Raw genomic sequence first — 15,765 nt, forward strand, 5'->3', positions numbered from 1 at the left:
ATAAAGGCATGTGGACGATATGCAAGATGCCACATGTGTGGGTGTTAGTTTTTTCAAAAAGAAAGAAGGTACGTGATTTTGTTTGTTGCGCTCACACTTATATTGTTGGGTTTGAAGCAAGGTTTTGATTTTCGGTTTGTGAAATTTTTTGCCCCAGGCGGAGATGGCCAAAATTCGGGCATTTTCAAAAATTTCAACCAAAATTTGACCAAAAACTGTTTTTTCTCCGAAAGATACTTTTTTGCCCCAGGCTGAGATGGCCAGAAATGGGCCAAAATCCTTTTTTTTCGTCCAAAATTCAAAACACAGGTTTGAATGCGGTTCACTTGGCACACCAACATTACATAGGGTCCCCGGATTCGTTTTGTATCACTAACTACTACTCGTAGCCGGTGGCTAGTTTGCTCGACGAAGTGTCATGTGTTTCTCTGTGTTTGTTGTCCAATCCATACAAGGATGGCACCCGCTGGGTCATGACAAAGCTACCCCATACCCTTACCCATAGGCTTACCCATCACACGTACCCATACCCCATTGATGGATATAATTTTTTTTTCCCCCACACCCGTAACCCGACGAGGTAAATGGGTACCCACGGGCAAGATATTGAGGTAAATCAGGCACTTCTCTGTCAGATCAGATGTGAGTCTCACAAACTAAAAATAATTAGTAGCCAATAATCCCTAAGTTATTCTGCTTCTGCAGTCTGAACATTACACTGGCATATATACTTACTGAACTACACTTGCATAGGGACAGGATGTGAGTTTCATAAGGCACAAAATAAGTACGGTAGTAGCCAGTAACATACTCCCTCCGGCCGGAAATACTTGTCATCAAAATAAATAAAAGGGGATGTATCTAGATGTATATTAGTTCTAGATACATCTCTTTTTATCCATTTTGATGACAAGTATTTGCGGACGGAGGGAGTACAAGGTTATGCTCTAAGCTAAGCTGCTTCCACGGTCCAAAGGCACCCACAATTTAAAGTTTTTGTCTGGGAACACACACACACAAGATTATGCCGAACTTGAATTTGCCAATGACTCGTCCATGAAGGCCAGCAGCGGGCAAGTACCTACACAAATAAAAAGACATTAAGGTTCGGTTAGATACAACTTTGAAGAGCATGCTTTGCCAGCGATCAGTGGTTAAATTTTGCCAGCTAAAAGATTGATCAAAATAGTGTGTTTTTTTTTCCCCAATGCAAACAGAATGAGATAAGATAACAAATGATTTCTTCATGAAGTTGTTTACGGCACAGGACAATCTCCTGTACAACCTTCGAATTTGAGTTAAAACATGTTGAATCTAAACTATGTTAAAAAGGAAGATGTTTACCTCTCTCAGGCCCAGCTCAAGAAACTTACGAGACTGGCATGGCTTCTTTTCGCATGATAGGGTAAGTGCCTACAACAAATAAAAACATCACAATTAGAGCAGATGTATCTTTGGCTCCTGCAAAAATATGACTTAAAATAGAGACATGTTTACCTTCCACAATGTCTTCTCCAAGATCCGATACAATTGCAGTCAAGTTTCTAGTTCTCCGGCGTTGTTTGATGGCATCAAATATTTTCACCTATAAAGCAATCCATAGAATTAACATACCGAAACATCTTTTTCATAGTGCTATGGTCGGCATGAATTAAGTTATTCATAGTTACAATATAGAATTAACTTACGGAGACATCTTTTTCAGCATATAACTCTTTTCGTTGATCAAAATGATCCCAGCATATGTCTATCAGCATCTGCTCCAACTGGCGAAATTGCGAAGAGTGTCACATAAGAAATATAGAGAATATACCCTACAACCAAGTAACTTTCTTGAATTAATAGTACATATACTTGGTGATGGTGATGGTGATGGTGATGGTGATGCATATGCATACTCCTTTCTTGAATTAATAGTACATATACCAGATACTCCAGCTAGATGTACAATTCTATATATTTACACCCTGAGTAATATATACTCTTTGTAAATCTTAGCTACATGATACATATGTGCCAATCACAAAACATACACTTGTCATGGCCAACCATAGGTGGGGCCATCATTATGGTGCAGGGCTAGGGCACAACAGCCTGCAGCCTGATACTTCTCGTTACTAGAATTGTTGAGATAGGAAAGATCCGGAGTTTGTTAGGCAAGGTTCAGAGTTTTGTTAGGAATGGGTCTGATCCAACTTGGGGATCAAGTAGATGTTGTCCATATATTGGACAGTTGTGTAAGCCTTAAAAGGCATCAATCAAATAAAACCAGAGAACAGGGGTTCACTTACACCAAGCCTCTCGCCCACCTCTCTCTTCATGCTACGACATAACAGGCCTCTCGCGACTAAGCTCTCCGGAGCTTGGGTCGTGAAAACTTGGTAATGGAGCAGTCTTTCTTGGGTACGCGTTGTCGGTGGCCGATGTTCGAGGCAATGGCTCCTTTTCAAAAGGAAGCCATCGATGGGGCACCGAAGGGCATGAAGCAAGATATTGCTAGCATTCAGAAGCAAGGGCCGGCAAACAGCCTAGCCGTCAACGAGCTGTAGCAAGATGGCACCGGTAGTCTCCCGTCAACACGGGAAGGACAATCTTGGCCTTGTTGCCAAGGTCAACGACAAAGACGATGACTCGCAGGGGACTCTTAGGTTTGGCAAATTGACAGTTCCCAGTCTTTGATGGTCGGAAGACGCACTTCCCTGGTTGACTCGAGTAAAGTGGGTTTTTTAAGGGCAGTGTTAGACTGTATAGCTTCTATGCACGGGTACGTATATTGTAACATTGTACACACTCATTATATATATGTGATAGGCCACCCCTAGAGGGTTGTGCCGGTTCCCCCAAACCTATTGTCTCACATGGTATCAGACTAGGTCAAAACACGCTTCCGCCTCAAAACCCTACACCGACACCGCCGCCGCCGCCACCCCCGTTCCGATCGCGCCTCCGCCGCCATGACGAGCGCCGCCGCCTCCGGCTTTACCGCCGCCGGGTTCCTGCCAGCCTCTCTCGCGGCTCTCCTTTCTCGGCCGCTGGATGCCGCCGCGGTCCAATCGCCAATCGGGACCAGGAGCATCGGCTCCCTTTTCGCCACTCAACCTCTGGCTGCCTCATCGCCAGGGCACGCGCTGACGGTTTACACCGCTGCCCCATCGCCCGCCTCTCTCGCCGCCGCCGTCCTGCCTCCTCCGGTGGTGGAGCCCGCGTCGGCCTTGATGGCCGGGCTCTCTGCCTCAGGCCCGGCGCCGGTGCACTCCGCTCCTGCGGCGTCCGCGTCCCTCACCGCGTCCACGATGGTGCCCCCTACCTCCACGACGTATCCGCCTCAGGCAGCCTACTCCACGGGCTCGCTCCCGCCGCCGCCGTTTCACTTCGGCAATCTCATCACCATCAAGTTGTCGTCGGACAACTACATCTTCTGGCATGCGCAGGTCCTTCCGCTCCTTGGGAGCCACTACCTGCTTGGCTACGTCGACGGCTCCCTCCCCTGTCCCCCTGCACTGGTGGATAGCGTGCACGGCCCGGTCTATAATCCGGCACACCGTGTTTGGACAGGGCAGGATCAGGCGAACCTCTCCTCCATCCAAGGGTCGCTCATCCCGGCTGTTGCCGGACTCGTTGTCTTCGCCAAGACGTCTCATGAGGCATGGACCATCCTCGAGCGCTCGTTCGCGGCGCAGTTGCAGGTCCGTGTCTCTGCGCTCCGTCATCAACTTGGCGAGTATGAGAAGCTCGACTCCACGGCCACCGAGTTCTACAACAAGGTCAAGGGCCTTGCCGACACGTTGGCATCCATCAGACAGCCGCTCACCGACTCCGAGTTCAATTCCTTCATCGTCAACGACCTTGATGAGGAGTATGATGCCTTGGTCGAGATCATCAACGAGCGGGGCAACTCGACTCCCATGATGGCGCATCAGGTCTTCTCCCGACTCCTCCTCACTGAGCAGCGAGTCGAGTCGCGCCGCTCCAAGAGCAGCCATGGGTCTCTCTCTGGAAACGCCGCCACCAAGGGTGGCCGCAACCCCTCTTCGTCCAAAGCTCCTGTGGGGCCGTCACCGCCGCCCGCCTCGCCCCCCCCCCCTCCGTCCGCAACTTTACCGGGGGCTGGTGGTCGACGTGTGTGCCAACTTTGTGGCATCAAGGGGCACTGGGCCTCTAAGTGTCATAAACACTTCCAAAAGAGCTTTCTTGGCCTCGGCAATGATGGCAAGGACACGTGCAATTTTGCGAGTCAGGTTGCCATGGTCGACCGTCCGGTGTCGACGAAGCAACAAGGGCACACTCAGTCCTACTCCATCGACCCACACTGGTACATGGATTCTGGAGCAACGGAGCATCTGACGAGTGAGATGGGGAAGCTTCATACTCGTGAACCCTATCATGGCTCCGACAAGATCCACACCGCCAATGGAGCAGGTATGCACATATCTCATATTGGTCAAGCATCTCTTCTCACTAGGCATGCAAATAGGAGTCTTCAGCTTCGCAATGTTCTTAGAGTTCCATCTGTGACACGTAATCTTCTTTCAGTTCCTAAAGTCACTCGTGATAATAATGTGCTTTGTGAATTTCATCCTTTTGACCTTTTTATTAAGGATCGAGGCACGAGGGACATTCTTCTTAGCGGGGGCATGTGCCAGGGCCTCTATCGTCTGGAGCATCCTGATGTCGCTCGTGTTTTCAGTGGAGTTCGGGTATCTCCGTCACAGTGGCATGCTCGTCTTGGTCATCCAGCCATACCTATTGTTCGCCATGTCTTGCGTCGTCATGAGCTTCCTAGCATGTCTAGTAATAATGATGTAGTAGTGTGTGATGCTTGTCAGCAGGGGAAGAGTCATCAACTTCCTTTTTCATAGTCTAGTCATGAGGTGAAACATCCTTTAGAACTTGTGTTTTCATATGTATGGGGTCCTCCACAAACTTCTGTCAGTGGTCACAATTATTATATCAGTTTCGTTGATGCTTATAGTCGTTTTTACGTGGCTTTATCTCATTAAGCATATCTGATGTGTTTGATATCTTTGTTCAGTTTCAAAAACATGTTGAACGCCTTCTCAAGCATAAGATCGTTCATGTTCAGTCGGACTGGGGGGGCGAGCAACCTCAACTCCTTTCAGTCGCTTGGGATCGCTCACCGTTTAGCATGTCCACATACACATCAGCAGAATGGTTCTGTCGAACGTAAGCATTGTCACATTGTTGAAACTGGCCTTACTCTCTTGGCCCATGCATTGGTTCCCTTTCGGTTTTGGAGTGATGCCTTCACCACTACATGCTTTCTTATCAACCGTACTCCCACTCGTGTTCTCAACATGAAGACTCCCATTGAACTTCTCCTTAATGAACAGCCTGACTACACTTTTTTCAAAGTTTTTGGGTGTGCTTGTTGGCCGCATCTACGCCCATACAACAAGCGTAAGCTTGAGTTTCGGTCCAAAAAGCGTGTTTTTCCATGCTATAGTCCCCTTCATAAAGGTTATAAATGTCTTCATGTTCCCACTAATCGCGTCTACATATCTAGGGATGTTGTGTTTGATGAGCATGGCTTTCCCTTTGCCAAACTTCCTGTGTCCACCACTGAACCACCATCCATGCATTCATCCTCCATTGTTTCTGACCAATTTGATGATGTTGCATACTCTCCTGTATTATTGCCTAACCATGGTGCAGGCACTGGACGTGGGGCTCGTTTGGAAATATTGGAGACGCCATCGTCTCCCTCCTCAACGTCGACTGATAATCTTGATGAGCCTACGGCTCACGTGCATGGCCTCAGTCCATGTGCCCATGCACGCCAGGCCGACTCCCCCATGACGACGTCACCGCCTGGGCCGTCTTCGCCCCGCGCCCGGCCCACCGAGTTGGCGTCTTCGCCCCGCGCCCAGCCCACCGAGCTGGCTCACATGCATGGCCTCGGTCTACGTGCCCATTGCCCATGCACGCCCGACCGACTCCTCCGTGACGTCCACGGCAGTCGGGTTGTCTTCGCCTCGGGGCTCGCCTAATGTGGAGTTCGAGCCGGCCTCACCGTCACGGTCTTGCTCTCTGGAGTCGCCTGGCCCCTCGCCGGCGTCGCCGTCACCGCCATTGTCGCCGACCGGGCCATCTCCGACGCCGTCGCCCAGTCCCTCGCTGACGGGGTCGTCTTCGCCGTCGTCGCTCAGTCCTATGTCGGCTGACTCCTCTTCAGCCGCGCCTTCTACCTCGACGGCTCCTGCAGTTCCTCAACACCCACATACACGCAGCCGCAGTGGCATTTTTTAAGCCAAGCAACGTCATGATGGCACAGTTGCTTGGCTTGCTGCGTGTTTGACTGCTGCTCATGCGGATCAGTCCTCTGAGCCCCGTACATATCAAGCTGCCTTGAGCATACCTCATTGGAGAGAGGCCATGGAGCAGGAGTATCACACTCTTCTTCGAAATAAGACGTGGACTCTCGTTCCTCCACCATCACGAGTTAACATCATGGATTCTAAATGGGTATTCAAGGTGAAGAAACATTCTGATGGGTCTATTAAGCACTAAAAAGCGTGCCTTGTTGCCAGAGGTTTTCGGCAGCGCTATGGTCTTGACTACGAAGACACCTATGTTTTTAAGGTGTCGCCTAAGCGTTGCCTAGTCGTCGCCTAAGCGTCGAGGCGCCCCAGGATGGCAAGGCGTCTACCCCGCCTTAGACAGACATGAAGTGTACGGCTGTGGCTGCCCTAGTTGTGGCTGCTCCTGGGGCTTGGAGATGACGGCCCGCTGTCTCTCGGCACCATGAAGAGGAGGGAGGACTGGAGGCTCCTGGCTGCCCTAGTTGTGGCTGCTCCTGGGGCTTGCTGCTGTGAGGGAGAAGGGTGGGGCCATGAAGAGGAGGGGGGATTGGAGGAGGGAGGACTGCGAAGAGGAGGGAGGACCAGAAGGGTGTGGCGCCATGGCGGCTGTGGTGGGAAAGAAGGGAAGGAGATAGTGGAATTAGGTCACTAGATGGGCTTTTGGGCCACTGGGAGGTGCATAAGTAGTGGCCCATCTCTCAGCCATTGCTCTTTTTCTAGTATTAATACGTGCAGACCTATTGATAACTCTTTTCCTGCAATGTTTAAGGCGTCGCCTTGCCTCGCCTTACCGCCTCGCCTTGGCGTTTAGGCGTCAGAGCGGCCCTCCTCCGCCTTATGACGCTTTACCGCCTTTAAAACATAGGAAGACACCTTCAGTCCAGTGGTTAAGCCTACTACCATCAGGCTTCTTCTCTCTCTTGCAGTTACTCGCGGTTGGTTTCTTCGTCAGCTTGATGTACAGAATGCCTTTCTCCATGGTGTCTTGGAGGCCTGGCTACTCTGATCCTGGTCGTCCTGATCACCTATGTCGTCTCATCAAAGCACTCTATGGTCTGAAGCAAGCTCCCCGTGCCTGGCATGCTCGTCTTGCTGCAGCTCTTCGTGCTCATGGTTTTGCATCATCAACTGCTGACTCATCATTGTTTCTTCTGCCGAGACCCACGGTCACTATATTATCCTTGTCAGTTCTTCTCAGTCGGCTGCTACTGCTCTTGTTCGGTCTCTTGGTGTTTATTTTGCTGTCAAAGATCTTGGGAAGCTTCATTACTTCCTTGGTGGGGAGGTCGCTTCTCGTTCTGATGGTCTTGTTTTGACGCAACAAAAGTATTCCTTGGATCTGTTGCAGAATGCTGGGATGCTTAAGTGCAAACCAACGACTACACCTATGTCTTACCACTGACAAGATCACTGTTGTTGATGGTGAGTTTCTGTCTTCTACTGATGTGACGACATACAGGAGCATTGTTGGTGGCCTTAGTATCTTACGATCACGAGACCAAATATCTCTTTTGCTGTCAACAGGGTTTGTCAGTATCTGCAGGCACCTCGCGACACTCATTGGTCTGCTGTTAAGCGCATCTTGCTCTATATTCCGTTCACCGTGTCTCATGGACTGTATATTCGACCGAACCCCTCTGGGGTCATCTTGGCGTATTCTGATGCAGACTGGGCTGGCAGTCCGGATGATCGGCGATCCACGGGGGGCTATGTTGTGTTCTTTGGTTCTAACTTGATCGCCTGGAGTGCTCAGAAACAGGCTACTGTCTCTCGTAGTAGTACTGAAGCTGAGTATAAGGTTGTGACTAATGCTACTGCAGAGATTATCTGGGTCCAGCCTTTGCTTCAGGAGTTGGGTATCTCCCAATCACAGCCTCCTATTCTTTTGTGTGATAACATTGGTGCTACATACCTTTCTGCCAATCCGGTATTCCATGCCCGAACGAAACACATCGAGGCTGACTATCACTTTGTGCAGGAACGTGTCTCTCAGAAGCAACTACAGATCAAGTTATTTCCTCCAAGGATCAACTTGCAGACATCTTCACCAAGCCACTGTCTCTACCACAGTTTGAGGCATGTAGGTGCAATCTTACCCTTCTAGATTCTTTAGGAAGTGGCTAAGATTGAGGAAGGGTGTTAGACTATATAGCTTCTATGTACGTATATTGTAACACCGTACGCCCTCATTATATATATGTGATAGGCCACCCTTAGAGGGTTGTGCCGGCTCCCCCGAACCTATTGTCTCACAGGCAGGGTACTCCGTAACGCAGCAAGACGTGGCTAGCGTCATACCGCCTGGCCAGAGGGCCTCACTACGGTACAGCTACCTCAAGCGCGCGAAAGTCGTGCCACCATGGAAGAGTTTCAGCAGACAACTTAATAATCGTTTTCGTCTGAAAAGTTGTGACAAGACAGAGGGGAGAGGACGAGGACTAGGGTCCACCAGCTACTGCCGAACACACACCCTGTCGACCCACTCGCTTGTCTACCCCGTCCCTTCTTCTGCCAAGGCTGCTACCAGTAGATACCTCAGGAATCGCACGGGCCACCCTAGGCAGACGGCCCTTCAAGTTCCTCACGACTACGGCGATGAACGACCGTCATGCCAAACTTAGCTTCAACTGCAATTAATAAGTTCGCACCTGGTAATTGTTGTAAGAATTTTTTTTTATCTGTGTGGCTAAGAGGGACGATGGCGACTATACTAAGGACGTGGATGTAGAGGTCTCCCTTCACGCTCTCATCGGAATCTGCAAAAGCTCAACGATGTAGCCGGCAGCTGTCAACCGTGGAATCATCCTCGTCACTCATCCACTATGGCTCCACCCACAAATTTCCTATCAGACCAGACCACCATGAGCACTGGTGTGGAGCTTTCCCAACGTGCAAGCATGCGTGTGGTTGCGGTCAACGGCATCAAGGTCATCAGTTGTGGGATCTAGTGTGGCCTTGACGTATAGGTGGGCACACAACCATTCACCATCCACTGTTATACCCTTCCTTTGTAGAGTTACAACAAGGTGCTCAATGTATAGTGGCCGGGGGCTCTCTATGACCCATTTGTTGGGACAAACCAAGCTCAAGAAGTCTTTTGGCACCATGACCATGTAGTCGTGTTGCATTGGAAGGCGACCCTGGGCGTTCATTCCCTTGCTTGCGAGGGGCAGGAGAACAACCCTGTTAAGAGATTTTGAGGGCATGTTCATCGAGCCGTGCACATCACCTCTAGTGCAGTGATGTGATCACCGCATTCACCTCCTTCCAGGGACGGCTCCCGTGGTGGTCCATCCATGTCGCTATTGGACACCTCAAAAGGACATTGAGCGGCAATGCGCCGATATGCTAGATCAGGGATTGATTAGGCGGATCCATTCCTAATTTTAATCCCGACGATTTTGGTCAAGAAGCTAAGGTGGCTCATGGAGTTTCTGCATCGACTACCGCGCCTAAACAAGTACACCATCAAGCACAAGTTCCTCGTCCCAGTGGTGGACGAGCTTCTCGACAAGCTGAAGGGTGCTTGCTATTTCACTAAATTGGATATCACCAAACCACAATGCATGTAGATGATATCCACAAGACGATGTCTCGCACCCACAAGGGGCTCTTCACGTTTGTAGCCATGCCTTTCGGCTTGATAAACGCGACGTCGACGTTTCAAGCCTTAATGAATGTCGTCCTTCGGCCCTTCCTACGAAGATTTGTTCTTGTGTTTTTTTATGATATATAGATTTACAGAAAGTCTTGAGTTGACCACCTACGCCATGTACATGATGTATTCCAATTGATGTAGCAGCATCTGATGGCGCTTAAATGGTCCGAGTGCATTTTTGGATAAAAAAACAATGGCATACTTAAGGCACATCATCTCAGCAAAACAGGTGGCTATGGATCCCGCCAAGGTTCAAAGTGCGATAGACTGGCCGACACTGTGAATCTTTTGACTGGCAAGCTACTACTGGAAATTCATTTGCGATTTTGAGGCTATTGCGTAACCCCTAACGGCGCTCTTAAAAAAGAGGGGCATCGTTTGTCAAATGCATCAAGGACGGAGCAGACCAGCTCCAGGTGAAGGACGAGAAGATTAAGCATAGATGGCGGGAGTACTTTGACAAACTGTTCAATGGGGAGAATGAGAGCTCTACCATTGAACTGGACGACTCCTTTGATACACCAGCATGCGTTTTGTGTCGCGCATCCAAGAGTCTGGTCAAGGAGGCTTTGAAAAGGATGAAAGGAGGCAAGGCGATGGGCCCTGATTGTATCCCCATTGAGGTGTGGAGAGGCCTAGGGGACATAGCGATAGTATGGCTAACCAAGCTTTACAACCTCATTTTTGCGCAAACAAGATGCCAGAAGAATGGAGACGGGTATATTAGTACCAATCTTCAAGAACAAGATGTTCAGAGCTGTACTAATTACCGTGGAATTAAGCTGATGAGCCATACAGTGAAGCTATGGGACAGAGTCACTAAGCACCGCTTAAGAAGGACAAGCGTGGCCAAAAATCAGTTTGGTTTCATGCCTGGGAGTTCGACCATGGAAGTCATTTTCTTGGTACGACAACTTATGAAGAGATACAAGGAGCAAAAGAAGGACCTGCATATGGTACTCATTGACTTGGAGAAGGCCTTTTATAAGATATCATGGAATATCATGTAGTGGGCCTTGAAGAAACACAAAGTCCTAGCAAAGTACATTACCCTCATCAAGGACATGTACAATAATGTTGTGACTGCACCAGGGGTCAGCTTTGAGCCGTTATCTGTTTTGCTTTGGTGATGGATGAGGTCACAAGGGATATACAAGGAGACATCCCATGATATATGCTATTTGCGGATGATGTGGTGCTAGTCCACGATAGTCGGATGGAGTCAATAGGAAGTTAGAGCTAGGGAGACAAACCTTGGAATTGAAAGGTTTTAGGCTTAGTAAAACTAAAACCGAGTACATGAGTCACGGTTTTAGTACTACTAGGCACGAGGAGGAGGTTAGCCTTGATGGCCAGGCCGTGCCTCATAAGGACGCCTTTCAATATTTGGGGTCAATGTTGCAGAAGGATGGAGATATTCATGAAGATGTGAACCATCGAATCAAGGGCAAATGGATGAAGTGCCGCCAAGCTTCTGGCATTCTCTATGACAAGAGTGCCACAAAAGCTAGAAGGCAAGTTCTATAGGACAGTGGTTCGACCTGCAATGTTGTATGACGCCGAGTGTTGGCCGACTAAAAGGCAACATGTTAAACAGTTAGGTTTGCGGAGATGCGCATGTTGAAATGGATGTGTGGCCAGTGGCCACACAAGGAAGGACCGAGTCCGGAATGATGATATACGAGATAGAGTTGGGGTAGCACAAATTGAAGAGAAGCTTGTCCAACATCGTCTGATATGGTTTGGGCATATTCAGCGCAGGCCTCCAGAAGCTCCAGTGCACAGCGTACGGCTAAAGTGTGTTGATAATGTCAATAGAGGTCGGGGTAGTCCGAGCTTGACATGGGAGAAGTTCGTAAAGAGAGATCAGAAGGACTGAAGTATCACCAAAGACTAGCCATGGACCGTGGTGCGTGGAAGCTTGCCATCCACATGCCAGAACCATGAGTTGGTCGCGAGATCTTATGAGTTTCACCTCTAGCTTGTTGTTGTTGGCAACGACTGACTTTGACTAACTCAAGCAGCGCTCACGACGACACCAGTACTACACATGTCGAATTTCTGAAAGCAATTCATCGTTGACTGTGACGCCTTCGGTTTGGGGTTGTGCTACACCAAGGTGACAGGGTTGTAGCCTTCTTCCGCCACCCTATAGCCCCACACAACGCCAAGCTCGTTGCCTAAGAACGAGAGTTGATTACCATAGTCCATCTAGTGCGCCATTGGCACCCATATCTCTGGGGCACGTATTTTGAGTCCAAACAGAACACTATAGTCTAAAGTATTTGTCTAACCAACGCTTGTCCATGATCCCTCAACATTACCACATCAGCAAGCTACTTGCACTGTGTAGTGGAATTCAGTTCGGAAAGCTCAATACTAAGATGGCAAGCACCGTGAGGTTACCATTGAGGTTGACCAATGGGTGTGGCCTGACCCAATTGATGAGAACATCCATTGATGTTGAAAGTTGATCTATCCAAGCATGAATCAGGAAGGTGCTTCAACAAGCACGTCATTATTTAAATTATTTAACTAGGAATACAAAATTACTTGCTACTGATTATAGGATGTGGGAGATTAATCTAAGGTGGATTAGAGATTAACTAAACCCGAATGTACTAAACAAAAATACAGTAAATACACAATATACACACCTCAATTGTAGTAGAAATGTACTTTCCATTAAAGCTTTCAATAACATCACCCTCACGAATTCCAATTTTCTCAGCATGTGATCCTTTAGACACCTATTTTAAATTAGCATTGTTACATCATAATATGCATGTGAGAAACGGCTTTAGATGGAACTATTAACAAAAGTGGAAAAAATAAAAGAAAAATAAGCACCATAATATATATACCTGCTCAACAATAAGACCGGACTCGATGTTATGATTACGAGTCATTCTCTCAATACAGCTAGGATCTAAATGTTTTATTGAAGTAAACGTCATTCCAAGATGGAGGCGAGGCATACAACTACACCAAATAAAACGGAGATCAAATAAGTATCACGCAAATGTAAGAAAAAAACATTATAGCGCTATTATCCTTACAAGACATTAGAATCACAAGAGTACTAACACAGAATTGAGGAGAGAATGAGTGAATACATACTTGAATCTTCTCCAAAAATCCAAGCACTTGTGCAATAAGAACGAAGGTATGAATGTCTCCTTAATATGGTTGTTAACTAGACCCACAACTTTCCCTTCTAAATCAATGATGGGTCCTCCATCATCACGAAGCTATATCATTGCAGTAGTGACAAATATTACAATTTGTAATAATAAAATAGCAAGATTGAAATACAAAGCATAAATTGAGATATAACACACCAGTGAGGGACTAGATGGATCACAAGACAAATACATATAGTGACATCTCTCATACCAGGATGGAATCTTATAAGCCACCATACCATGAGTTATACTAAGATTCAGACTTTCATCTCTCCCGAGTCTGAAAACATCTTGACCAGAACGCACACACTCGGTAAAAGTAGCCAACTGAACTGGCTTGTCCACTTGAACCTTATAAATAGCAAATTCATAATGCTCCTGGAGATAGAGGAGGCGGGCAGGCACAGCTGTGTTGTCCAGCAAGTGAACAATGACCTAAAACGGCGATGTCAAAAGTTATCACACTTCATTTTTGACAGAACTTATATTGACAAAAACATTTTTGGGAGATGCACCATTATGAAAATCAAACGCCAGAAACTAGTTCACATTTTCTATTCTAGCAAAGTTGAAGATGATGTCACATTTTATTAGCAATTAGCCTACATTTGACAACAGATACATTACAAATAATTTAATTTGAGAGGGAAGAAACAAACAAATAAAAAAAAGCAATAGTTGAAATGTGTTTTTCCTTGTCCAGTAGTGCAAGGCTCACCACCCAAATCTCAATCAAAAAGGAAACTAGTGAAACATGCATTGTGTAGGTCCGAGTAGAATCATTCGGTGACAAGATTATAAAGAGACAAGTGAATGTTAAAAAGGATAAGGAGCACCTCAGCCTGACGATGATAATTGCCTGTCCACTGCACCTTCCACTCGAATGGGTTTTTTGGTTCTTTCTTTTCACGAATGAGCTGAGCGGATGTCAAAACAAGGGCGGTTTTGCTATGATCGTCCCTTTCAAACCATAAACCAGAACACTTGTTCAGTGGGTCACTCTCTGCAAATGAACCAAAAGTCATAAATATTTGGCCAGTTATGAAATCAGATACTGTTAGTTTAGAAGCAATTAGGATGTTAAATACACACCGACAAATGATGAGAGCAAAATCACAGATTTAGCAGCAAGAAGTGTCGCATCCCTTGCTTGTTCAAGAATAGGAAGCAAGCGATGGGTCTTGAACAGGGAGGAGGCTGCTTTATAGCAGTGATGCTCCATAGTGAAGAGGTTAGCTCGACGATCTATGCAAGGAAAATTAAGATTAGGTTGGAAATTAACGATGAGAAAAAAGAATCGGGGAGGAGAGGGGGCGTTTACCCCGTTCTGCTTCGTACTTGGCCTTGGCGTCCTCGAAGTCAGCGAGTACGTCCAGATCATCAACTAGCTCATCGGGAATGTAGGGTTGGTAGATCGGGGGGCTGGGTGGATCGGAGGATTCCTCCGCCACGGACTCGACCACATCGTACACACGATCTACGGAAAGATCGACAGCATGAACAAGTAAACACCAATCTGTCATGACGACCAAAGGAGGAAAAGAGGTTGGAACATGGGGGCAAAATCACCTTGTTTTGCTTCCGATTGGGCTTTGTTGGGCTCGAAGATCGCCAAGTGTATCTCTGGATGGGAAGTCCGAACAGCTAGCTCGCCCGGAGATCTAGGGCTTGTGGAGTGGAGAGCTGTCCCCTCCCCCTCCTCTGCCACGCTTCGCCTCTTCGCTTCCCGCTCCGTCGTCTCCAGCTCGTCGCCGCGGATCCTGACGGCCCTCGACATCTCTCTCACCTCCGCCGCCGCTGCCTCTGCACCGGAGAGGCCGGAATACGGTTTGGGGATCGAGGGGAGGGACTCGCGTCCGCGTCTACGGGTGGGTCCGTCTGTTTTTTTTTTTCAAAACACACGAGCACGCATATATTCTTCTAATTATAATTGCCTCTTTACACCTTGTATAATCATCCCATAGAAAAAAAGTGTCTGATTCTTTTTCTTAATTAATCATGATTCGAAAAAATAATAATAAATATTCAATAGAAAAATCATAAGAGTTCATTCCCGACCACTCTGTTTTGTGGTCTTTGTAGGTGTATTAGCATGTTCATCGATAATTCAACCCGGAGCCCGGACTTAGATGAGCCCGGTGAATAGTAGCGTGATTTAAGGGGTCTTTGTAGGTGTATTAGCATGTTCATGGACTTGACACATAAAAAAGGATCGTGTGGGGGGGGGTCAAAATGGAAAAGTTCTATGCATCATATTCGGGACATATTCAGTGTTTGATGTTTGGACATTTGTCAACTTGTGTGAATTGATTCTATATGAATTGAAGAACCAACACCACATGTGCATCGACGTTGTTCACGTGATTCCAACGAGCCCAAAAACGCCGAAATCAATGTTCATATAAAAAGATAAGCGGCGAAAATACTAAAGCTCTCGGAGGTCCTAGGTCCAGATTTCCATTAAGGGCTACGGTATGAGCGGGCTGCAACTTGTACCACGTCTAGACAACTTTGTAAAATAGCCATAACTTTGTCAATTTTGCTCAGCTTTCGTTCCGTTTTGTTCTTATGCGATCCTTGACGAACAAGGATATTTTGGGAG

At 47.5% G+C, this 15,765-nt stretch overlaps 1 protein-coding gene across 1 annotated transcript; it reads right to left on the reverse strand.

The window, feature by feature from the left end:
- Positions 1 to 639: 639 nt before the first annotated feature.
- Positions 640 to 15,036, reverse strand: LOC119307203. The gene is made up of 12 exons (XM_037583298.1): positions 14,733 to 15,036; positions 14,485 to 14,640; positions 14,256 to 14,408; positions 14,000 to 14,166; positions 13,320 to 13,598; positions 13,099 to 13,229; positions 12,843 to 12,960; positions 12,636 to 12,728; positions 1,689 to 1,766; positions 1,498 to 1,585; positions 1,345 to 1,413; positions 640 to 1,081 (listed from the first exon to the last, which is right to left on the reverse strand). The coding sequence occupies exons 1-11, from the start codon at positions 14,938 to 14,940 to the stop codon at positions 1,370 to 1,372; spliced, it is 1,515 nt and encodes a 504-aa protein (XP_037439195.1). The 5' UTR covers positions 14,941 to 15,036; the 3' UTR covers positions 640 to 1,081; positions 1,345 to 1,369.
- Positions 15,037 to 15,765: the final 729 nt, after the last annotated feature.

The sequence above is a fragment of the Triticum dicoccoides genome, chromosome 5B, assembly GCF_002162155.2.
Source record: "Triticum dicoccoides isolate Atlit2015 ecotype Zavitan chromosome 5B, WEW_v2.0, whole genome shotgun sequence".
NCBI classification, from domain to species: Eukaryota; Viridiplantae; Streptophyta; class Magnoliopsida; order Poales; family Poaceae; genus Triticum; species Triticum dicoccoides.